Here is a 22,739-nt window from a genome sequence, read left to right as displayed (position 1 = left end):
TTCTACTCTACAGACCTTACTTTTTCCTAGACTACTCAAACTCCAAATAAAAACTTTTAAAATTGCGTTGCTATGGCCTATGGGCCTAAATTGGCCCAGTAATGTTTTACAACTGTCACAGTGCTGTTACGCGATTCGGACAAACCGAGCCTTTCCGGAAACTGCCGAGCTGTGACGCCGAGCAGCAGCCGTAGCGACGCTTGTTGGGAGTTTAGACAAGCGGAGGGAGCAAAATGGCGGACGAAGATATTACGCTTGATGGAAAACCTCTACAATCGCTCCGAGTCGCGGATTTAAAAGCCGCCCTGGAGCAAAGAAACCTCCCAAAGAGCGGGCAGAAAAACACACTCATTAAACGACTGAAAGGGGTAAGTTTTTCGCGTAAATGACGGACGCCTGTCGAGTCTGGCTAAGTTCAGCAGCAGGCGAGAGACGGTGGGGGTTAACAGTAACGTTAGAGGCCGTAACGGTGTGTGGGCTTCGGAAGCGGGAATACATAAACCGCCTGGCACACGTTATTACACACAAACAACAGTTTTTCTTGCCGGTTATTTGTAACTGGCGGTACAACGAAACTACCCACCGACGGAGTTCACACTTAATGTGCAACTACTCGCAGTGCACCGTGTTGCACACAGTTGAACTGTGCACCTGTCAAGTCGAGGCCTAAGCCGAGTGTAAGCAAGCGAACAGCCGCACATAGTGTACAGTACACGGCCGTGCCCGCGCTCCGTGTGTGTGTGTGTGTGTGTGTGAGTGAGTGGGGGGTTACGGGGACGCGCGTCGCGATGTAAACACACATTTTGACGAGCCTCACCGGCGAGTGATTTGTTCGGTTTTGTTTTTTAAGTTGTTTTTTTATCGACATTATTGTTGTTTTTGGATTAGATGTCCAGCCCATGAACAAGCATAGGTTTCAGGGCCGTCGCTAGGATTTTTAGAAATACCGAGGTCATGAGTCCCCCCTCCCCCCCTCTAGTTAAAATGTTACTAAACATCTAGATTAAAGCATAAACATTTATTTTTCCAAAATTTTAAACGTTTCTTTTACTTAAGTGTTATTTTACGATGTTTGTACATTTTATCTCAAAAAGTAAATTTTAAAAAAGCCTCTCCACACTGCCAGGAATACAATGATTGTGGGGAAATAACTGATTATTTTGTTTATTTGGCCGAAACGTAGTTTGTAGTAGTCTGAAATATGGAATAATTATTTATATTGTATTGTGAAAACAGTGGACATGGCTGAGAGAAAGTTTAATGATGTGGAAGAGGGTTGTAATTGGTATGGTTTGCATCTTAATCACTAAACCACCAGAACATCTCTATGTAAAGTGTGTTAAGTGTTACTTTTCTGAATTTAAACATCCCATATTTCCCAGAAAAAAAATACAGAGGACTTTAAAAGCAGAACCTTTAAAAATGCATGCATATCAACTTATACATCATATCTCAGGTCACAGTATTATGCCATAGACAGTGAGTTCAACCGTCATTAAAGTTTCTGTAGGTGGAGACTGGAGACCAGTGATTTGCATACAAAGTGAGAATGATACCACACAGGCAAGTGTTGGGCCAAGGTACAACTAAACCAAGTGTGTAAATGAGGCTGCACTAATGGCACTTTAAGATCATAGTAACGCACCATTGTCTGGGTTTGGTACCAACAATGGTCCTTTGCAATTTGATTTATGATGACACATATGGTATTTGCAATTTTTTTTTTTTTTTAAATCTTTATATGTGAGTGTAAATTACTGATGTTACGACTCTGATTAATACCAAAAACATCATATAAAGTATCCTGTTACAAATAAAACATAGGTCCACATTATTTTTCTCTTTTCAAATTCCATTGCTAAATACCTGCTTTAGCTTTTCATAAACTAATAACAAAACTACCTTATCACGTGCCCTGACAAATTACAAATGTACTTTTGCAGTTGTGAGTAGAAAGCAGCCAACTCACAAAATCATATGCCACAAAATGTGTCGACTATAATTCCTCTCCCTTGTTCCCTGCAGGCTCTGATGCTGGAAAATCTTCAGAAGTCATCTTCCTCTCACAGTGGGTTGCAGCCCAACTCACAGGTACGAAGACATTTTGCATTTCTGTGACCTTTATCAACAGATGTCTGGGCCTTGAAAGTTCTGTAGACATGCACAATTCCTGTACTTTATTGGCGTGAGATCAACCCCACAGAATATTCCCTACAAAGATAAACAGTTCCTAAGTACTTGTTGTAACGTCTAATGTGCCGCATCAATTTTGTGTTACTAGCAATGTTTCTGTGTTTCTCTGTGTATGTTCTCTGTACATGTTACAGTGTTACAGTGCAGAGGTATTAATAAAGTGGTGTTCTGTGTACTTTGTTGTGTTGTAGATAGGTGAGGAGATGAGCCAGAATAGCTTCATAAAACAGTACCTGGCCAAGCAGCAGGAGCTCCTCCGTCAGAGGCTGGAGAGAGAAGCCCAGCAAGATGAAGAGGCAGATGGTATAACATTCACATGAACACACACACAATCCAAAAAACAAACAATACTGAATAATCTTTGTGTCTTTCTCTCCCACAAACTTTCTCTTCCGCTGTCCTGTTCATTTATGCTGAAACATCTGTACTCTTCTAATTTCATGTATGTTTTTATGAACATGCTCACAAATGCACGCTAAGCTGCCATAATGGTTTATAGAAAAACACTTTTCATTCAAAAGTCCTTGGTTGTTGTTGGTTGGGAACCAGTGGACGTGTGTATTAATCCTCACACTGGTGCTGACCTTTAACCCCTGCCTCATGTCCCTTTCTGACAGAGAGCCCAGCAGTGCCGGAGGAGGATGACGACCACTCAGAGGACAATGACAGCTCTTCCTATGTCTCTGACAAAGTCAGTAACCTCCACACATTGAATAGTAAAATAAGGGAAACTATGAATTGATCCCACAGAACAGGACACGTTAAGCTGCTAAACATTGATCAGATAATGTTGTGAAACCTCAATATTCATCCAAAATGATGCTTTTTACATCACAAAATAATGTCAAACCCTTAGTTGTTTGAACAGTGTAGTCATTATAAACCTGGAAATGACTATTACTTGCTTGTAAATGCCTAAAAACACGTTAATGGCTGTATATACAAATATAGTCATCTTGGCTTTTCTCAGACTGACCCCATTATTTTTGCCCAGCAGCATCGCTCCATACCCACCCAGCCCTCAATGACCAGGGCAGAGGAGAAAGGAGGGCATTCAGTTGTGGGTCATGGGTTGATGGCATGCGGCCCTGATATGGGCCCCGGTCCTACCCTCCACCCGCAGGAGTCCCTTGAGGCTCCAGCAGCTAGAATGCAGCGAGCCACCTTTCATCAGGGACATAAGGAGCCACCAGCTCCCTCTCCTCCCCGCGCTGTAGCCTCTCTGTCAGTGCGCGTCCTGGGCCAGCCTGACCGCCAGGGGCTGCCCCCTGCTGTATCCCGAGCCCAGGAGAAAGAGGGCACCGCACCGAGTGAACCAGGATCAGCTCATCCTGTCCTACACCTTAGCCGATCTGCCGGGGTCTCAGCAGGAAGACACGACCACGAGGACAATGATGAAGATGACAGCAGTGATGATGAAAGCGAGGATGACGAGGACTGGGGGCCCGGTCCTGGTGGAGCACGTAGGGGCAACAGAGCACCTCCGCAGCCGCAGCAGATGCCCCCCAGTGTCCCATCAACAGTTGCAAGATCCAAACGCAAGCTTCAGCCTCCGCAGCACATCCCACCACCACAGGCTCAACACACCCCAATGCAACTGCGCCACCCTACTCCTCCTCCCTCTCCACCCCCTGACCTATTTCCACTTCCAGATACTCCCAAGCAGAGTCCACCAGACCCAGACGACCAGGAGGGAGAAGGCCCTGGGGCTGCTCGTGGTCCAAGGGTTGCGCCTTTCCCACCTTCCACCTTGCAGAGGCAAGACTCTGACTCCAGCTCTCGTTCCAGCAGTCCTGAGCCCCTTATGAAGCGCAGGCCAGGGCCTCTTTCTCTGCTTGTACACAAGATGGAGTCAGAGGGGGCTTTCCGTGCAGGGGAGGCCACCTCAGCTGCAGATATGTCAGGAGAGAAGGCACGCTCCACTGCTGCTGGGTCTTCCAGTTCCAGTGAATCTCCACTGCAAAAATTGGAGAAAAAGAGGCTACAGGAGAACAGAGAGATGGAGGAAGAGCGGCGACTGAAGGAAGAAAAGGAGAGAGAACAACAACAGGAGCAGGAGAGAGAAAGAAGGAAGATACAAGAACAGGAGAGAGAGAAGAAACGTTTGGAAGAAGAGAAGGAAAAGGAGAGGAAACGACTGGAAGAAGAGGAGAAACTGCGTCAGAAAGAAGAGCGAGAAAAAGAGAGAAAACGTCAGGAAGAGGAGAAAGAGAGAAAACGCCAGGAAGAGGAGAAGAGAAAAGAGGAGAAACTGCAAAAGGAGAAGTATAAAAGAGAGGAGATAGCCAGCAAAGGCAGGGTGTCTGTCACTGAGCCCCAAGATTCAGGTTCCTCATCAGATTCTGACTCCAAATCAGACTCCTCTTCACACTCACCACAATCCTCCTCTTCCTCTGGGGATAAAACCCGTCCTGCCAGGCAGCTGAAGGTCAGTTATCAAACTGATGTGGGTGTCAGTCATTATACAGCAATGATAGAGATCTGTGAGCTGTAGTGATTGTGAATTTGATGCCATGCAGCATCACACTGGAAGTGCTTGAGTGTACTTCATTTCTGGGTTTACTTTGCTAATGTCCATTCATCAGGTTGATTGAGTGTATAAGTGTGCATAGACATTAACATTAACATGTAAAAGTGTTTTTGGTTCCAAATTATTGCGATGCACTTGCACCGCTTGTTTGTTTTCATTGTTTTTACTTTGAATAATTTCACAGAAGGCAGACCAAGGACGAGAAGCAGAGGATGAGAAAAAGACTAACCTGAGTAAAGGTGATGAGAAACGATACCTTTCAAAAAGGTGAGTAACTATCATTAAAATACAGTAAATCCTGTTAACAAGTGGAACTAAATCTTCAGATTATATGTTCCTGGAGTTGGAAAAGTTACACAAGCCAACCTGTACTATCATTATTAATTTGCACCCTAACACCTCCTTTTTCTCTCTATCATTTGTTTTTACTTTATATGCTGTGTGCTCTATTCAATAATGTGATGTATCTTTCAAATTCATTTAGTTTTTTTGTCCCCCAAAGTGTTTCAGCTCTATATTCTCTCTGTTCCCTTTTTCTGGATATCTCAACTTACTTTACTCTGCCGGTGTGAGTGACTTATGCAGCACATTTAAGGATTACCCTACTTGGAGAAGCTGATAAATTAAATGCACTGATGGAAATATGTAGACATATGTGCTCATGCTCCTGCACACTTTGCTTGTATGAACCATCAGAGGAAAGAGCAAAAGCAATGTGTATTTTAACAAGAGATTACCATTCAGATCTCTAAAAAAGTATCTTAACGTCTTCTCATGTTTAAGTTAAATACAGACAGGGCTGTTTGTGTGATTATGACTAGGTGGAGGTCATGGTTTAATCACATTTGTGCAGTGTTTACTACCATGACAGAAAGGACCATGTCTGCACTGAAGTTTGGTGAATAAACTGATGTGCATTATGTTTGTGAGCTGTATTAACCCTGGATTGCACTAATAGCGGTTTTCCCTTATATATTTGTGTTGTATTAAACACATAACTCTGCTATGCTTGCAATAAATTGACCAGTCACATGAAGGATGGGGGGCAAAAATAACATTGTGTATAATTTGTCAGCATGGAGATGCAGAATAAATGTCTGTCCCAGTTAAAAACATTGGTCACACAGAGCTGACAGGGTCTCTTCATTGAAGAGGTTGTAAAAAAAACAAAAAAAAACACCCCCACTGCTCTCTTGCTCGTCGCTCCTAATTATAGCAGGTTGTATTTCTTGTCAGGCGTTTAATGCGGCAGCCCCACAAGCGGCGTGGCTGCTGCTGCTGCTTTTCTCTTGAGGAAAAAAGGGTCCTCTTTACCACGTTCCCTCGCTGCCTTTTCCTGCTGCCTTTTTCGTGTATTTTCCCGTTGTTGCTCGCAGCATTAATCGTACTTTCATCCTCCTGGATCGATCAGTATTTGTCTCGGCTTATATTTCGGAACGCGCTGCGTTTGAGCGTCACAACAGAGCTTTTATTTTGGAAATCATTGACCGGAACATAGTTTTTTTTTCTTCCCCCACTCCGGTAGACTTGACGCTGGTCTCGCTAGCCAACATGGCCGTCATGCATGCATTGCATCCCTGATACCGACGCAGTGCACGGCTTTCAGCAGCAGAAAACAACCGCGACAGGATTTTTTATTCGCGTCCCCGCTTTCAACCCACGCCTGACCGGAATAACCATTAGCGACAGCGGGTTATCTTTTATCCCCGGGGGTTCCCTTTCAAGGCCGGTCATAATGCTGTCGGAAGGCAACAAAAACGGGTAAGAGTGAGCCAGAGGGCGACTCAAGGCTTCAGGTTGCTGGTTGTACTTTTACACCCCCTTATCTAGAAAGCATCGGGGACACATTAGCCGGTCTCGGTCTGTCGTGTCCTGCCGTGAAACCGGCTCTTCATTACGATGCTGGTTGGCTAACAGCTCCCCTTTTTTTTTTTTTTTTTTATGTTGCTGCCTGTTAAATATCATGTCATCAGTTCACATTGGCCTGGTTGTGAGCGTGTTACATGTTCGCCCATGTGAGGAGGAGACCGGGGGTGGGGATGTCGGTGAGAGCCTTTTGTTGAGTGAAGGAGCAGGGGAGATATTTTAGAGGGGGAAGGGGGTCTCCTTTCTATGTTCAATGCCTAAAATAGCTTCACATTGAAGGAACACGTTGATAAATAAATAATAGGCTCAGATTTCATGGTGTGATGATGAAATTCGTAATGGACAGTGATTTCTCCACCTCTCTCTTTCTTGTTGACCTCAGCATTTTCTGCCAGGTAGCTAAGATGTGGATTTTTCTTATTTCAGAATATGCATTTTGTTATTTCACAAACCTCCAGTGTTCATTTTGTTGTCCATTGAGGCTCAGTTACTTTACATCCATCTCGGTTGGCTAGCCCAGGGAGGGCTATATTTGTATTTTTGGGTTTGTGTGGCTGTAGCTGTTAATGATCTCGCTGTTGTCAAGGGAGATCATTAAAGCAGACATCTGTTAGTTGTACAGTCAGTGTGAATGGGCCCTTATGGTGTGATATAATTCTCCCAGCTGGCACCAGCACTCACACCCTCGTCCCCTGGGAACTGACTACATGTCTGATTTGACGAGTGACAATGTTTTGGTCCACTTTATGAGTCCAGTTAGTTGATTAGGTCACTATTGGACTAATTCTGTTGAGCTTACCATGAATGAGAATCGATGCCTCGGGTCAATGCACACTTATGGTCACTTTTTGTCAGGTTTTCGAGAAGTTTAACAGAACGTAATGGATTTATTTTATGGTTCATTTAAAACAAATTTGATGTTGTTCTTCAGGTTCAAGCTGAACTTCAATGTGCTTCCTCATTCCAGCTTAGTCATATGAATACAAAGCTCTTTGAAAAGCAGGGCAAGAGGGCTTCAAGGCTGTTAGTTGAAAAGAAAAAAAACCAAGCGTCGGGTAGACACAGTTAGTCACTCATTATTTCTTTAATTCTTTCATTCATTACATCACCTCGGTCTGGCCTTTTCTCTCTTCCTGATCCTTAGGGGTTGTGTTTCCAGTTGACATCTGTCTCCCTTTATAGCCCGTGCAGGTGTGTCTCTGGCCTTGGCTAAAGAGCCACACACATACACAATGACATCCACACCTAGGGCAAATGAGGAGAATCAGTGTGGCGTGGAGGAGGGGAAACTGCTGTCCTCCTGCCTACACTCCTGCCAGTGACTAATCTCCAGAGAAGGAGGTTAAAAAGGCTCTCCTAACACTCTGTAGATTTCAGTAGTACAGAGACTAACATTACAGTCCCTCTTCTGAAATACACTCTGCGGGTGGCGGAGTTACATGTCATAGAGAAACAGAAAAGCTGATGTTTGGTTGCCTGAGCTGGTCCAGTGAGGAATCATTAGCAAGTGGGAGAGATTTTTCTTTTACAGTTGTTGCTATCAGGCTGGAAGGAAAGTAAAGAACATAGTTTATTTACTGTTTACATTCAAAACAAATGGCACATCACCTGGTTGTAGAAGTAACTTTTTAATGAAGGTGACTCGGTGTTTGAGCCAGAAAGATTCTTCAGGGGATCAAATTGGCCACCTACCACCTTCATCTAGGAGGTCACTTGACTAATCGCTGCTACAATTAGTCGATTGCATAGATTAGGCAATCGACAGGAAATAATTAGCTCAATGCATTCCACCTTGAATGCTGCTCATCCTTGACTTCCATCATAATAAAATTAATCGTTTTTACATTTTTAAAGACGTTACCTTGGGCTTGAGGCAATTGTGATGTGCCCTTTCTGTTTTCTGATGTCTTCTGAAATAATCAGCAGTTTAAAAGAGGAACAACAACTCATCACATGCACTACTGAATGTGCTCCTTTTTTGCTTTTTAATTCAGGAATTCTCTGCACTAACTCATGAAGAATTTACTGATTGAACTAGCGACAAAGATTGTGATTGGCACCTGGAGTTCACTAACACTGCCAAACACTTCTTTATCAGAAATAAAAAAACATTTTAAAATGTATTATTTTCTCCCCTTTTCCTCTAAAAATCTAACTAGGAAATGCAAAGCATCATGTAATGAATCAAACAATAGAGGAGAACCGCAGTGCACTGAGAGAAGGATGCTGGAGGATGTAATTCTCCCACCTACAGGGTGCTAACTCTATGCCTGTGTCATCACATGGAGGCAGAGGAGGAGACTTTTGATAACGCTGGCAGGGGAAGTTGAGGGGGTAGCTAAAAATATAATGATGACATCTGCTTGGTTTTGCACTGTCTTCGATTAGATACTTAATACAAAACAATGTGTGGAAAAGCATTAAGCTGTGTGAGGTCTGACTCATAGTAACTACAAAGCATAGCTCTCATTGGCTGGCTTAGAGTTGGGTTTTCTCCCCAATAATGACCCAGCATGGTTTAGATGAAGACCACACACTTGGAGTCGGTTGTGAGTGTGGTGTGTCTTGAACTATGAGTTAGTTTGAGGTGTGTTTGTGACTCTGGGTGTCCATTAGCTGGTGAGTTATTTATAGCAGGAGTGACCCAGATCACACCCCCCCAGCACCCTTCCTCTGACTCTTCCCAGTGTTTTTAATGATTACTTTCTTTACTCATTAATCTGCTGATTGCTTTCTTGATTAATTTTTTTGATTTATAATTGTAAAATATTTGTGAAAAATGTCTACGATCTCCTAAAGCTGCTTGTGTGGTCTGACCAACACTCCAAAAACCTAAACATATTCAATTTATTATAACATAAAGAAAAACCTCAAAACCTCACAATTGAGATTCACCAGCTCAGTCAGACCAGTTAGTCCGAGTTTGACTCATACTATGTATGCTTTCATTGAACCAGTGGTCATAAATGTAATGCGGTTTATTCAAACATAATGAATTAAAACCAAAGCAAACTGTTGAAAATCAGAACCGAAACTCATGATAGTGGTATTTCTTTCAGGTCGTCTTCCTGTCAACACACCCACTCAGATATACGTTGTCAGAAAGCATACACATAAGGTGCTGCTGGGCCATGTCTTCATAGTGATTGAGTATATGATTGAGGTCATTATCAGTGACTTCTAACAATAAGTGTGATTTGTTGCTCAAGGAGACCACTGTTTGATAAAAGACAGATAATTTTACTCTGTGATTCATAATTTGAAATGTCAATTCCCACACTATAACTCTTAGGTTAGGGCTGTAACACAAATGCTGGCAAATATAACAAGCTTATCACCGGGTGAGATATGGTAAGACCAGACACTCTTACCGACCAGTATTGACCCTGAGCTCTCAGACAGTCTTTACAGTGAAATCCTATTTTCTACCACCCACTCCTCACCCTAACTGTCTCTTCCTCCTGCAGGGAGGTGTCGGAGCCCAGCACTGCCGCCGTGACCGAGGTGGAACCAGACACGGAGAGCTCCATGGCCCAGCAGCCACCCTCTGGGGCTGAGCCAGAGAACAGTGAGGGCCGCCTGGAGGAGGTAAGGTCACTGAGAGGGTGGGGGTGCCCGGGTCTTTGCTCTGTCTCCCACTAACCTGCATCCTCATTCATATAAAAGCATGTATAGTTCTCAGAACAAGTAAGGAGGGTCACTTGAAACCAACACAACCCCAACGTTTGGCTCCTGCAGAGATTTTATCTTTTCAATTCTAACTCTGTATAAACTCTCTTTCTCCATCCTTTTAACCTCTCAAATGCTCAACAGATTACTCAGTTGGAGGATTTTACAAAAGCTCTTAGGTGAACGAACAGGGGGTTGAGTTGGATTTGGGTCCTGGGGTTAATAGAAATGAACTAATCTCTTCCATCTGCATTTAATGCAACTAATATTTCATAACTGCCTAATTCACTTAGATGATCTCTTACACACACCCCTTGTCTGTCTGTCTGGTCCCTGCTCAGTAATGTTAAGTGTTTATGTTTATGGTCTGTTAAGTTAGACGTCCATGCTGCAGAAAGTGTGTGTGTGTGTGTGTGTGTGGAAGAAAAACATTAAACTTAAGGACCTTGACACACCAAGCACATTATCGATCGCTGTTTTAACCCTCTGTGGTCGACTGTGATCAGTCTGCCTTAGTCAGCTCAAATTTTTGCACATTGTGTGTCAGGGTCGTTACATGCGACCAGATTATTGCATTTTATGCCATCACAAGCAGTTTCGCCTTCTTTTAAATTTTAAAAAGCAATCAGTTTTCACATCATTTTCCACACAAATATACCATAGAGAATTGTAACCCTAACCCTGGGGCTAATTATCAAGCTACTGCTATTGTCAGCTGCACGTTACAATGAGCTCTTTCTTATCATAGTGACTTTCTTATCCAGTGTCTAATTTAGATTTGCTGGGGAGCTGCTATACCATTGACGTTATTATCAGCACGTGTCTTTTTCATCTGTACTGTACATGTTTGTTTGTGGGTTTTGTTTCCCCCTTGGGTTTGCATGAGTAATGGACCCTGACAGTGTGTGTAGAGATGCATCAGGGCTTGTTTCTGCTGTTTCTTTCACCCTGTTTTCATTCTCTCTGCTCCCTCGCTGGCTCCTTTCACACTGTCTCTCTCTCTCTCTATCTCTCCCTCTCCCTCTCTCTCTCCCTCTTTGTCCCCTTACTTTTCATCCTTTGCCTTTGTATCCCATCATGAACGCTTCTCTCTCACTATATATATTTATGGTGTGATTGCTGTTTAAAACCCCATTGATTGCTTTGTTATGAAGGTGCCCATGCCTCTTCCATTGCCCCTAATGGTACCTGCTGCGTACTACTACCACCACCACCAACACCAACACCTCCTCCACTCCTCCTCCTACTTCTCCTACAACTCCTGTCCCGCTATGCCCAAGTGCGTCGCTGGTACCTGAATTAGGCCCAGAGTCTGCAACCCCATGGCACTGAGTAAAGCCTGAGCCTGCAAGGCCTCCCTTGTTACCCCTCCAGTGGCGTGCTGAGCCAGCAGGAACTGGAGCTTGCATGCAGACCGCCACAGACAGCAGTGGCAGCCATGGTAACTGCAGCAGCACACAGTTGTCATGGAAACCCAGCCTCAGGGGTTGGAAGCCTGCTTGCTGATCTGAACCGGACTGGACTGTACTGCACTGTGCGGTGGTGATGAATGATGGGGCAAGGGAAGGGGAGGGTGTCGAACGCTCTGCATTGCCTCCCCCTCTCCCCGCCTCTCCCATCTGCCATTTTGAGGACAAGCACAGTCTCAAAGTGTTGTCCTCCTACATCCATGCCTCCGTCCTCCAAAAGCAAAGTGCAGCTCAGAGAAAAGACAGAACTCTTCAGCCCTCCAGTTTTGTTTTTACCTCTGCCTTCAACCCCACACTGCCCCCTGCTTGTAGGGTGGAGTTATGACATTGGCCTGAGAACCCCTGCAATAACCCATTCAGTGATCAGGGCTCGAGTGTTTATACGATCGCTGTTTGGGGTTTTAAGCTTTAAAAGACACTCGAACTGCCGACTGAAATAATCTGCTTACAAGTGATGATTAAGAGAGTCTTTCTGTGACATGATGATATGGACACTTCAAGATCTGGAACGCTGTTATTGTTTGAGCTTGTAAGGCTGACCGCCATCCTCTGCCTTTACGAGCTGGCCTTTTTAAAAGTGACTTCCATCATTCATCTGTGCTCTCTTTGACAGTGCACTTAAAGACTGTCCACATGCTCAACATTGCCATTCATAAGAGAACTGTTCCCCTGAACTCTGCACCAATTCACCTTTAAAGGACACAATGCCAAGGACATGTAATCTGACACACATTATGCACCAAGAGATTTTTGTGGGTGCACAGTGACATTGATCACCAACACTGAGAGCTGGATATACTCAACAGATCATCGCCTCCCTTCCTCTGCAGCCACACTGTCAGCACACTCAAATGTGACTCAGTGGATGTTTTGCCAGGAAGTCCTGATATCCTGCGTTTGCTGTGGAACTGGCAGATGGGCAGCTGCAGTTGTTGCTGTTGTTTATTTATCTCTATAAGCATCTCTTTCACCCACAACTCCGCCCTTGCATCTCCTACATTTCATGTGAGTGCAATCACATTCATGGCAGCAAATATGCTAAAGATGATTTCCATGGACCCTCTCATTTCGACTAGTACTCTGGATTAAATTTTTTTTTACAAAGGCACATTCTGCTGGATTACTTTTGTCCACCTTTATCCTATTGAAGAGACCTTCGGCCTGTGCTGTCAATTTGCATAACAAACTCAAGAACTGTGCAGCGAACCTTGTTGCTATGGAAACCTCATGAACTATTAAAACCAAGAACCTTGTCTCCCTTGGACAACAAACTCTTGACAATTATACCCCCCCCCCCCCTCCCCCAACGGTCACAAAGACTTTTCTGAAAGTATATTGGAGAACATGGACAATTATGACAAAGACAATAAATTCAAGCCTGACTAAACTTGTCAGATGTACTTCACAGATCATGGACAATAACAAAGTACCCGTCAACCCCCCGCTCCCCCGTCAGAATCCATCACAAGGCAGTTTGAAATGCCTGGCTCCCCAAAAGACTGAAACGTGACACTGATCAGCAGTCAAGAAAAGTCCTCCCCAAACCCATTCAAGAAAAAAGTCCAATCCAGTGATCAGTTCCTGCCTGGTGGCTGATCTGCACACTCAAATCGAGCCCCGCCCTCACTCCTCTGCCTACTCTGATTGGATCCTTGTTGCCTAGATACAGTACACACTGTCGTGCGGTTGGGCCATAGTCGAGCCAGTAAGGAATCAGGTGTCAAATGGTACCAGGAAATGACTTGTGATTATTCCTCTATTTAAAATGTATACCATTTTTAAAGGATTAAGTGTTAGAAAAAAAAAAGCTTTCTCTTTCCTCCAGATCTTTTTTGTAAATAAGAGAAATTAATTCTTTCCCTCTTCGTAATTGAGTGCAAATTCTTGAACTGTCACGTGTACTGCAGTTTTAATTTGATGTTTCGACACCAAGATGACAGCGTTCATCGTACATTTGACAAACACTGTTGGTTTACAGTTGTGTGTTATTAAATATGGTAAATATTTAAGGTGAATTTAAACTGCAGCACCAATACTGACAGATCTTTGAGTCTTCAGCACACTGTTCTCCACCTCTGCTCCACAGAACACATCAGCCCCAACAACATTCAATAATGTTAGTCAACAACAATATTTCATTCAACTACACGCCATATTTGTTAAATACATACATGTTAAATGAGCTACTAATGAGCTAAATGAGATACTCAGGACCGATAAGCTGCAATAACACAATTTGTGATTGAAAGTGCCTTCAGACAAGATTAATATTACAGGGGATGTGGCCAATAAAATAGTTCCCCTCCTTATTCAGAATAAATTCTGGACAACGTTTTCACTGGTAGCAAATTACAGGAACTTGTTTGATAATGGACAATTGTCACATGGCCCACTGACAAGCTTACCGGTAATTATTTAGCAGTAATGTAATGCAGACGGTTTTAGACTACTTAAATGTCTAATTCTGAATGTCCATTAGTCTTTGTGTTTACAGTAGGAAAGAAACTAGTATCTGCAACAGTATTAAATACATGTAACTCAATACACATCAAATGAATTCAGCTATACTGAGATAGACCAGCAAAGACAGAATCATCTGTTACATAATATCAAAACTTAACTAACTTATAATGTTTGTTACTTTTGCTTTGTTGTAAGAGTTGACTGATGTTAACTAGTCTTATTAGGTCAGTTAAAATCTGTCTCAGGGTTGGATTTAGATTATGGAAGGACCAGAACATTTGCAAAACAGGAAGTAATTAGTTCTGTAATAATCAGAGTTGGGAGGTTAAAAAAAATCAGACATATGCACTCCAGACAGATTTTAAATTATTAACCAGTGCAGGTAATATTGAAATTACCCCACTTCCTGTAGGGAAAATAAATCCAGTACAAATGGGACCTGAATATTGTAAAGTGACAAAGATCCCTAAGACACTCAGACACACACGCTAGTCTCCTTTCCCCTCTATTCTCAGAGCTTTCTGATGGACATTATTTTGTAATAACATACCGCACTCAGATACAACCCAGTTCGAGTTTCACGCAGGCCTACTCATGTCCTAATGCACATCATGTACTTGCTTTGCGTCCACCTCCCACATACACACACACACAAACACTCACAAGGGGAGTAGCGTAATGATTTATCTCTTTGAGCAGAGGTGGAAGGCGGAAATGTGTCTGGAGTCTCTCTGTATCGACCAAGAACCCTCTCCATAATGTGGTACAATTGGAGCCTGCAGGCCTCTGTTACTTTAACCCCCCGCCCCGACCCCTCCTCCACTTTTCCTTTTTCACCTCTTCTCTGTTGTTGCCTGTTTGGGTCTGAACTCTTGGTTCTCATCTCGCCCCGCACCCCTGGGGTTTCTGTATGTTCTTTCTGTCTCTCTCTCTTTCCAGAGCACCACTCCTAAGGCTTTTGCTGCTCGCAAGATATCCCTGACGAGTGAGTATACAGTTGCATCTTTCATCGTTCATCGTACATGAAGACATGGCTGGAACAAGAATGAAAAACAAAACACCCTACATTTAGCATTTAGACTTAAAACAAGCAGAAAACGGTCAAAGATTGACTTTGTACAAAAAAGTAAATTCTGTGCAATAAAGTCTTGTAAGCAGGGCACAAAATTGGCATCAGCCACCAACCAAATGCTGGTAAAATATGCAAAGTAGCTGGTAGATTTGCTTCACTCACAAGCCGGAAAAGAGTCTATTGAGTGGCTTTTAAAATTTTAACATTCACCAGCCATTTCGCCAGTGGACAAAACAGTTTAAGTACTTGCTTGTAAGGGAAGACTACAGTATATGTGTTAACTGTAATAAATTAGTGATCGCAGTAAAACTTCCATAAAACAGTATATAAGCTCAAGAAAATCATCTCTAAAAAAATAAATGAATCCACTCTCTTTGTGGATTGTAATGTTGATAGTTTTTTTTAATAACACCAGTGTAATCCTTTCACACCAAAATGCTTTAGTAGCAGTAGTAGTGGAAATACTGTGATTATAACTGATACATTAAACAAAACTCTTCTTATTAATGTGCTGGATTTGTCCACAGCACGGTAAAAATCACACTGCAGTATTTCCTGCGATTTCAGTATGCTGCAGCACGGACCCTGTCCATGCTTGTGGTCACAATAACCTTTCGCTCACACTATATTTATCTACCGTATGGTTCCTATTATTTTTCACTGCATACTTCCCATAAGCTCTGTGTGGCAGAAGGCATTTCCCTCTTGGAATAGCTACCAATCACAACCACAGCAAACGCGTAACGACATGTTTTAAGTATTTTGGAAAATAGTTTATGAAATGGTTTAATCTCGCACTACCATTTATAGACTATGTAAACTTAAATTAGTCACTGCCACCCTTGGCAAAACTATTTAGGGGTAAAGCATTTACTTAATTATTCCTCCTTTTAGGCTATGAGCTTGCAGTATCTTGTCATAGATCAAATCATGCATCTGGGAGTGCATTTTCTCCCTTCTCAATGATAAACTACATCTATTGGACTCCTCTGCAGGTAGTAAGATGTCCCCAGCCACCACAGATGGAGGTGCAGGAGAGGCTGAGACAGGAACTGCAGCAGGGAGGAAGAGGCGATGGGGATCCAGCACATCAGTCACTGCCAAGAAACCGTCCATCAGTATCACCACTGACTCACTGAAGGTACTAACGCAGCACAGGGACCGGGACCAGGTGTTCGTAAATGCAGGGGAAATGTGGAGAACAAATGTGATGGTTCACTGATGTTTTTTTAATTGTAGCTGATATATATATTGATCATTTTCAGGCCAGAAAGTGGACCAAAGTTTGTGAAATGACAAGGAATCAACTCTTTAAGAGAACTTTACTTTTCAGGGTGAAAACTTTGTTTCAACCAAAGAAAATAAGCTTTGTAAATGTATGTTCTTACTCTGATCAATATTGGTTTGGTTATAGATTCCCCAAATCACACAAGTACCTTCCAGCTCGGTTCATGTTTTGAAACTCAGCTGGGAAATTTAATGAGTTCCAAAACATCACGTGTGAGCTGGGAGAAATATGTGGATTTTAAACAAATAATCAGACACTTGTTATTTATAACTATGGCCAAGGGAAAACAAAACCATTATACCTCGTTTCTTACTGTGTAACCACAGACAGATGCAGTTAAAATATTCAAATATTTCTCTCCCTATCTCTTCCTGTTGTTCCTATTTTTTCTTTTCCTCCATCATCTCCTGTGTGCTTATCTGTCCTGCAGTCTTTGATCCCAGACATCAAAGTGAACCAGGAGGCGGTGGTGGAGCTGCACCCAGAGGAGCTGCAACTCTCCGGGGACGAGGAGAGCCTGGACGCCAGCCGGGGTGACCAGGACAAAGGCCTCAAGATCAGACGCACCGTCACACAGGTCAGAAGAGGCATAATGTATCACCACCAATTACGACTGATTATAGAACAATCTGTTTGAAGAACAGCCAATCTCGAGAAATGGTGCTTTTGTCAGTAGTTGTGCACCGTCACATTACTGTTTTTGTACCTGTAATTCCTCCCCAGGTCGTCCCGGGTGACAGCCAGGAAAATGGACAGACAAATGAAGAGGAAGAGGTGGAGAAAACTGAGAAAGAAAAACAACGCAGGACTTCCAGAGACAAAAGGAAGAACAGTGTTTCTGAGGATGCCTCGGAAACACAGACATCTGTCAAGCTCGAAGGGGAGGCAAAGAAAGGTAAAACTGCCTCCTTGATACATTTGTGGGTTTTTAATTGCTCTAAATTGTTGGGTGCAAATGTCTTTGCTGCCTTCTTTCATCCATCATCCCCCTGGCAGTACTTTCTCTTTTTTTAACCCATCCTACTCTTCTCACCTCTTCTTCATCCTTCCCTCAGTTACCCCCAGTGACAGTCTTGTGCGTCGCTCCATCAGTCAGCAGAAGTCTGGCGTGTCTGTCACCATTGATGACCCCGTCCGCACGACCAGACAGCCCTCACCGCCTCACGGCAAAGTCTCAAACATCATTCATGTGACCAATCTGGTGAGTTTGTAACTCAGTGCAAACACAAAGTAAAGAAAGTACAGTGAAAAGTGTTTTTTCCTCCGGTGTGGAACTTGTGTTTAAACCGTTCTGGGAAGTCAAAATGAATTCATTAAAAAAGATCTCATTATATTCTTGTTTTTTGGTCTCATTGGAGCCCTAAACTTTCCTCACAGACTAAAATTATTTCTGGAAAATGATTGTACAGAAAAATCCTGTACCCTGTAAGTTTTTCATGAATGAGGCATATTGTGGTGATGCCAGTGGCAACCACATCACCATCATTCCCATAATTAGAGTCAGAAACACTTACCCAGGTATTATGGCTGTAGTCAAGCATCACCTTAGGTTAGGGGCACACTGCATGACTAAACAGACTGTGACAAGACTAGACATTACACATTTAATGACTAACATTTACAGATTTCTTTTTACTTGCGTCATAGCAGCAAGACTTTAAAGTTACACATGGATCAAAGACTAACAGATTTCTAATGCCACCCAGTCTCACTAATCTCTAAAAACGGGAGCTCCCAGGCTGCAGTAACACAGAATCCGAACAGAAGACTCTCAGATGATACTGTAGATCAGCTGTGTGACTGTAATGCTCATCACCATTCTGTTGAGCTGAAAACAAAACTGATGGATTTAAAATGCAGAAACAACTTTGCTATTCTTTGAAAACACGTGAAGTTTGGCCTGAGGGAGGCGCCAGAGGAAAGACCATGTCGTTACCTAAACTAAAAGCGCTCATGCTCTGAACTCTGACCATTTCAGTCATTGTCGTCTATCGTGTCATGAAGTGTTGTTGGTGCTAGGCAAAAAGTAAAAAATCATCGAGATCTATCTTAAGAGAAATATGAATATGAGTACAACATTTCAGGGCGATCCATTCACTAGTAGTTAAGATATTTCACAAAGCTGACTGATGTCTTCTCTGAAGCAACTCCAATGTGATTGAACATTCCTCTCTCCACATTGTTTTGTATTTGTTCTTCCTGATCGTACTCTCATTGGCTGCCTACAGTTGTCAACATTCATAATCATCTAGGACATGTTCAAATATAATATTTTAATTTTTCTCATTTCAAGTGTATAAAAAACAAACGAATTATACACGATAACCAAAAAATCTTATATCACCTGTCCATTTCCTAATATTAACATAAATAAAGATGGATCTTTTTTCTTGTCACATATCACATAAAATATTCAGCAGTACATACGCAATGACAATCAACTTAACAATCATAATGGCCCATTCATTATCTCTATACATTTTTTATTATTCTTTTTAAATGAACATTTGAGCAACATTTATAAGTCGTCACCCAAAGACTTCCACAGTTTCACTCTGACTGAAAATGAGTTGACTGTGATTCCCTCTTGTGTACCCCATAGGTACGACCCTTCACCCTGGGCCAACTCAAAGAGCTGCTGAACAGGACGGGCAGCGTGGTGGAAGACGGCTTCTGGATCGACAAGATCAAGTCTCACTGCTTTGTCACAGTGAGTACCAACACATAAACACGTTATCATATTGTGTTGAGAGTGCGAAGCCTCGTGTCCACCCGGCATGTTGTTAGCTCGAAGTGTTAGCCAGCCACTTGAGGGAATTTGTTAACTCTCAAAATAGCTGCCAAAACTGGCCCATTTCAAGAATGTTCTCCTTTTTACCAAATGCTGAACTATTTTTAACTAGTTTTGTTCAGCGTTGACCACACAGTACCTGAGGCTAGGCGTTTATAAGAGGTAGATTTTCTGCTGCTGTATTGATATAAAAACCCTCAGTTAAATACAGTCTGTTTTTGCAGGACAACGTATTTGATCTCGAGGATGAATAAGAAGCATTTGTGTGATTGTTGTCATTCTACCTCAGAAAATATCACCTCTGTTTTCATCCGTCTGGCTCCATCTGTTCCTGCTACCATCTTATTTTTGTACTGCGTTGGTTGAGATGTGATTACATTTTTACCAGGACTGTTTTTAGCCTGATAACTTTCCTCTTCCCCTGTCCTCGTAGTATGCCACAGCAGAGGAGGCTGTCGCCACCAGAGCTGCCCTCCATGGGGTCAAATGGCCTCCGAGCAACCCAAAGGTCCTCAGCGTCGACTTCTGCGAGCAGGATGAGGTAATAATAGACTTAATGGAATATAAATTGCATTACTGGAAGACTATTCCAGCCTTAAGATGAATTTATATATCCCATACATACAGGGGTACACTATAAAACAGTAGATGGCTGTTGTCATCCACAGTAAAAAGCAGGATGAATTAAATATTAATTTTGGAACTATTTCAGATGAGCAACCACATACTTAGTCCTAAGGGTTTTTATTTGTTTTTAAAGCTGCAGGCGGTATCACTTCATCTATGATTGCTTACTGTTGAAAGTAGTACAATACGTTATTGTTGAATAATAGTTGAATTTAATCAGATTCCTATGCAAAACCTTAAGTGTTTAACTGCGTATGTCTTTTGTTATTAATTAATCATTTAAACCTTTTATGATGTATAATCTTGTTCTTGTATGTAAATTTTATTAAATTTGTCCTTTTAATCTTCTGCACTCTCTCGAATTTGAACATCCTGGTATTTGTCTCTTAATTTTTTGTTTTGTTTTTTAATCGTTGCAGCTGGACTTCCACAAAGGGGTCCTGAAGCCACAAAAGGAGGAAGAACATGTTGCCCAGCCAGTTGCTCCTCAGACCCGGCTGCCCCCTCTGATGCCCGAGCGAGACCGGGAAAGAGAAAGAGAACGCGAAGGGGGGCGCGACCGAGATCGCGAACGGGACCGAGGCGTTGCAGGAGTGCGGGACCTGTGGGCGGAGCGGGAGAGAGAGATGCAGCGCCGCGAACGAACCCGTGGCGAGCGGGAATGGGACCGGGATAAGGTCCGGGAATTTGCAAGACCGGGAGAGGAAGAGGAGCAACGCTCGCGATCCAGAGACAGAGAGCGCAGGAGGAGAGAGAGGGCAAAGAGCAAGGAGAGGAAGACTGATAAAAAGGGTAAAGCACAAAGAAAAGTGGACCCACTTACAAAAGATATAGTAATAATTCAATATATTTATATCCTAAACAGGTTGAACTGTGTACCAGTGTTCACCCATTTGTGTTTTCTGATCAACAGAGAAAGGAGACGAGCCTCCTGCCAAACTGTTAGACGACTTGTTCCTGAAGACCAAAGCAGCTCCCTGTATATACTGGCTGCCCCTCACTGAGGAGCAGGTTGGTCTCAACAGTTACACATTTCTCTCTCGAGTGCTTGAGACTTCGTTTCATCAAACTAAACCATGCTTTGTGTCCACCAGGCGGCGCAGAGGGTTTTAGATCGCACAGAGCGTCAAAAGGAGCGCGAACGAAGGCGCAAGGAGCAGCAAGAGGAGGAGGAAAAGAAGCGTGAGGAGGAGAAGAAAGAGCGGCTGAAGGGTCGGGAGAAGGACGTCAGCGTGGTGGTGAGCGCCAGAGCAGCCGTGAGAGGAACCGACGGAGACAGAGAGCGGGACCGTGGCCGAGACAGAGAGGCGGACAAGAAGAGGGACAGCGGCCATCGGCCCAGACGACCCTCGGCAGGCGTCGTCGGTGGACGTCACTCTCGCAGCCGTAGCAACCCTAGGGACAGACGCCGCTGAGGGCTGTGTGGTTGCAGGGAAAGCTGTAGAGAGAGCTAGAGGGGGGAGGGGGGGGGGGTGTGGCTTAGCAGAGGACACTGCAGACAGGAAGTCTTGGGAGGGAGTGTTTCCACTTTTGGAGATGCATTTCTCTTTCCTCAAATTCAGGACTTGTGTCTGCTCCTCGCTGCCTGCCCCTACCGTGCTTTAATTCGTCCACTCTGACGCCAGCGTTGTCTTCCACACACTTCTGCCATTTCTCCCTTCCCCCTCCTCCCACCTCATCCATGTCAGTTTACACAGAAAATGATGATTACATGTTTTGTTAATAGTAAAATGATGGTTCATCTAGCTCCAACCCCCCCTACTCTTTTGTTCTCTCTGTCTTCCAGAAGCAAAAGTCAGTCCTTTCCTTCTGTAGAGAGCAGCCTTCCTCCTCTTCTCCGTGTAGTGCTGTTAATTCTCCTCTGTTGAAGAAAAGAAGCAGAGAAGGGTGGTGTATTTTTTCTTTTGGCTCTCCTCAGCATTTTGTCCCACTGAGGTTTGGGAGCCCGCCTCTTTATTTTAGTTCTGTGGGCGCACAGTTCCTTCCTCCTCAGAGCCCTGTAATAAAACCAGTCCAAAATAGATCCCTGACCTTCAAATATTTTCTAGGATCAGTTTTAGTGTTCTACTCTTCAGCACTGAGATTTTTTTTTATATATATACACACACGATTAAATTTACAGGCCGTCTTTGTCAAAGTGAGGAAAGTTATTTTGTTTTGTTGAAGTTTTTATGAATCATGTTAATATCTTTTCAGCCTTGGAGGGTTGTTGTTGTGTGCTACAGCAGGTGATGTTTGTGTGAGTAATAACCTTCATCTCCCTCTCCCACGATGATACAACTGGTATCGAAGTCTCAACACTGTAGCCTAGAAAAGTGTGCGATTTAGGAGGAGACGCGACCTTATGTGCGGTGGTGACATGCAGGAGACATGCACATGCCCGAGTTCATATTTTTGGAAACGAGGATATGAAATTGTGGTCAAGTGGAGGTTTATTCTGTAATAAGTACGGGAAGCTGAACTTCCCTGCACTGAAGTGTCCATTTGGAAATCCCTCCTCTGACCCTTCAATCATATATATATTTAAGAGGGGGTACAAATAAGAAGTTCACCCTCTAATAGAGTAATTGTTACATTTTTAATAGTTTGAAACTTTTTTTTTCCTCTTTCTCCTCCTGCAAAGTGCTGAATGTACCAAGAATTTAAAAAAAATGAATAAATTTAAATTGGTTACCAGCTTGTCTGCTTGGATATTTTTGCTGAGTCATTTCTCATGAAGAAGCATCATGACCTGGCTGCGAGCGACTGAGCTGACGAGTGTTTTTAACCGG

At 43.2% G+C, this 22,739-nt stretch overlaps 1 protein-coding gene across 1 annotated transcript; it reads left to right on the top strand.

The window, feature by feature from the left end:
* The first annotated feature begins 200 nt into the window (after positions 1–200).
* On the top strand, positions 201–22,644 carry acin1b (apoptotic chromatin condensation inducer 1b). Its single transcript, XM_051428748.1, has 17 exons — positions 201–368; positions 2,026–2,091; positions 2,385–2,496; positions 2,811–2,884; positions 3,191–4,621; positions 4,908–4,990; positions 10,057–10,177; positions 15,130–15,175; positions 16,258–16,403; positions 16,981–17,127; positions 17,274–17,445; positions 17,606–17,751; positions 19,153–19,260; positions 19,775–19,882; positions 20,388–20,760; positions 20,882–20,979; positions 21,063–22,644. Exons 1-17 carry the CDS (start codon positions 234–236, stop codon positions 21,381–21,383), a joined length of 3,687 nt encoding a protein of 1,228 aa, XP_051284708.1. The 5' UTR covers positions 201–233; the 3' UTR covers positions 21,384–22,644.
* The last annotated feature ends 95 nt before the right edge of the window (positions 22,645–22,739 follow it).

This window comes from Dicentrarchus labrax, unplaced genomic scaffold (assembly GCF_905237075.1).
Source record: "Dicentrarchus labrax unplaced genomic scaffold, dlabrax2021, whole genome shotgun sequence".
NCBI lineage: Eukaryota > Metazoa > Chordata > Actinopteri > Moronidae > Dicentrarchus > Dicentrarchus labrax.
The sequence above is the reverse complement of the archived record's forward strand: the minus strand, read 5'-3'. Positions and strand labels throughout refer to the sequence as shown.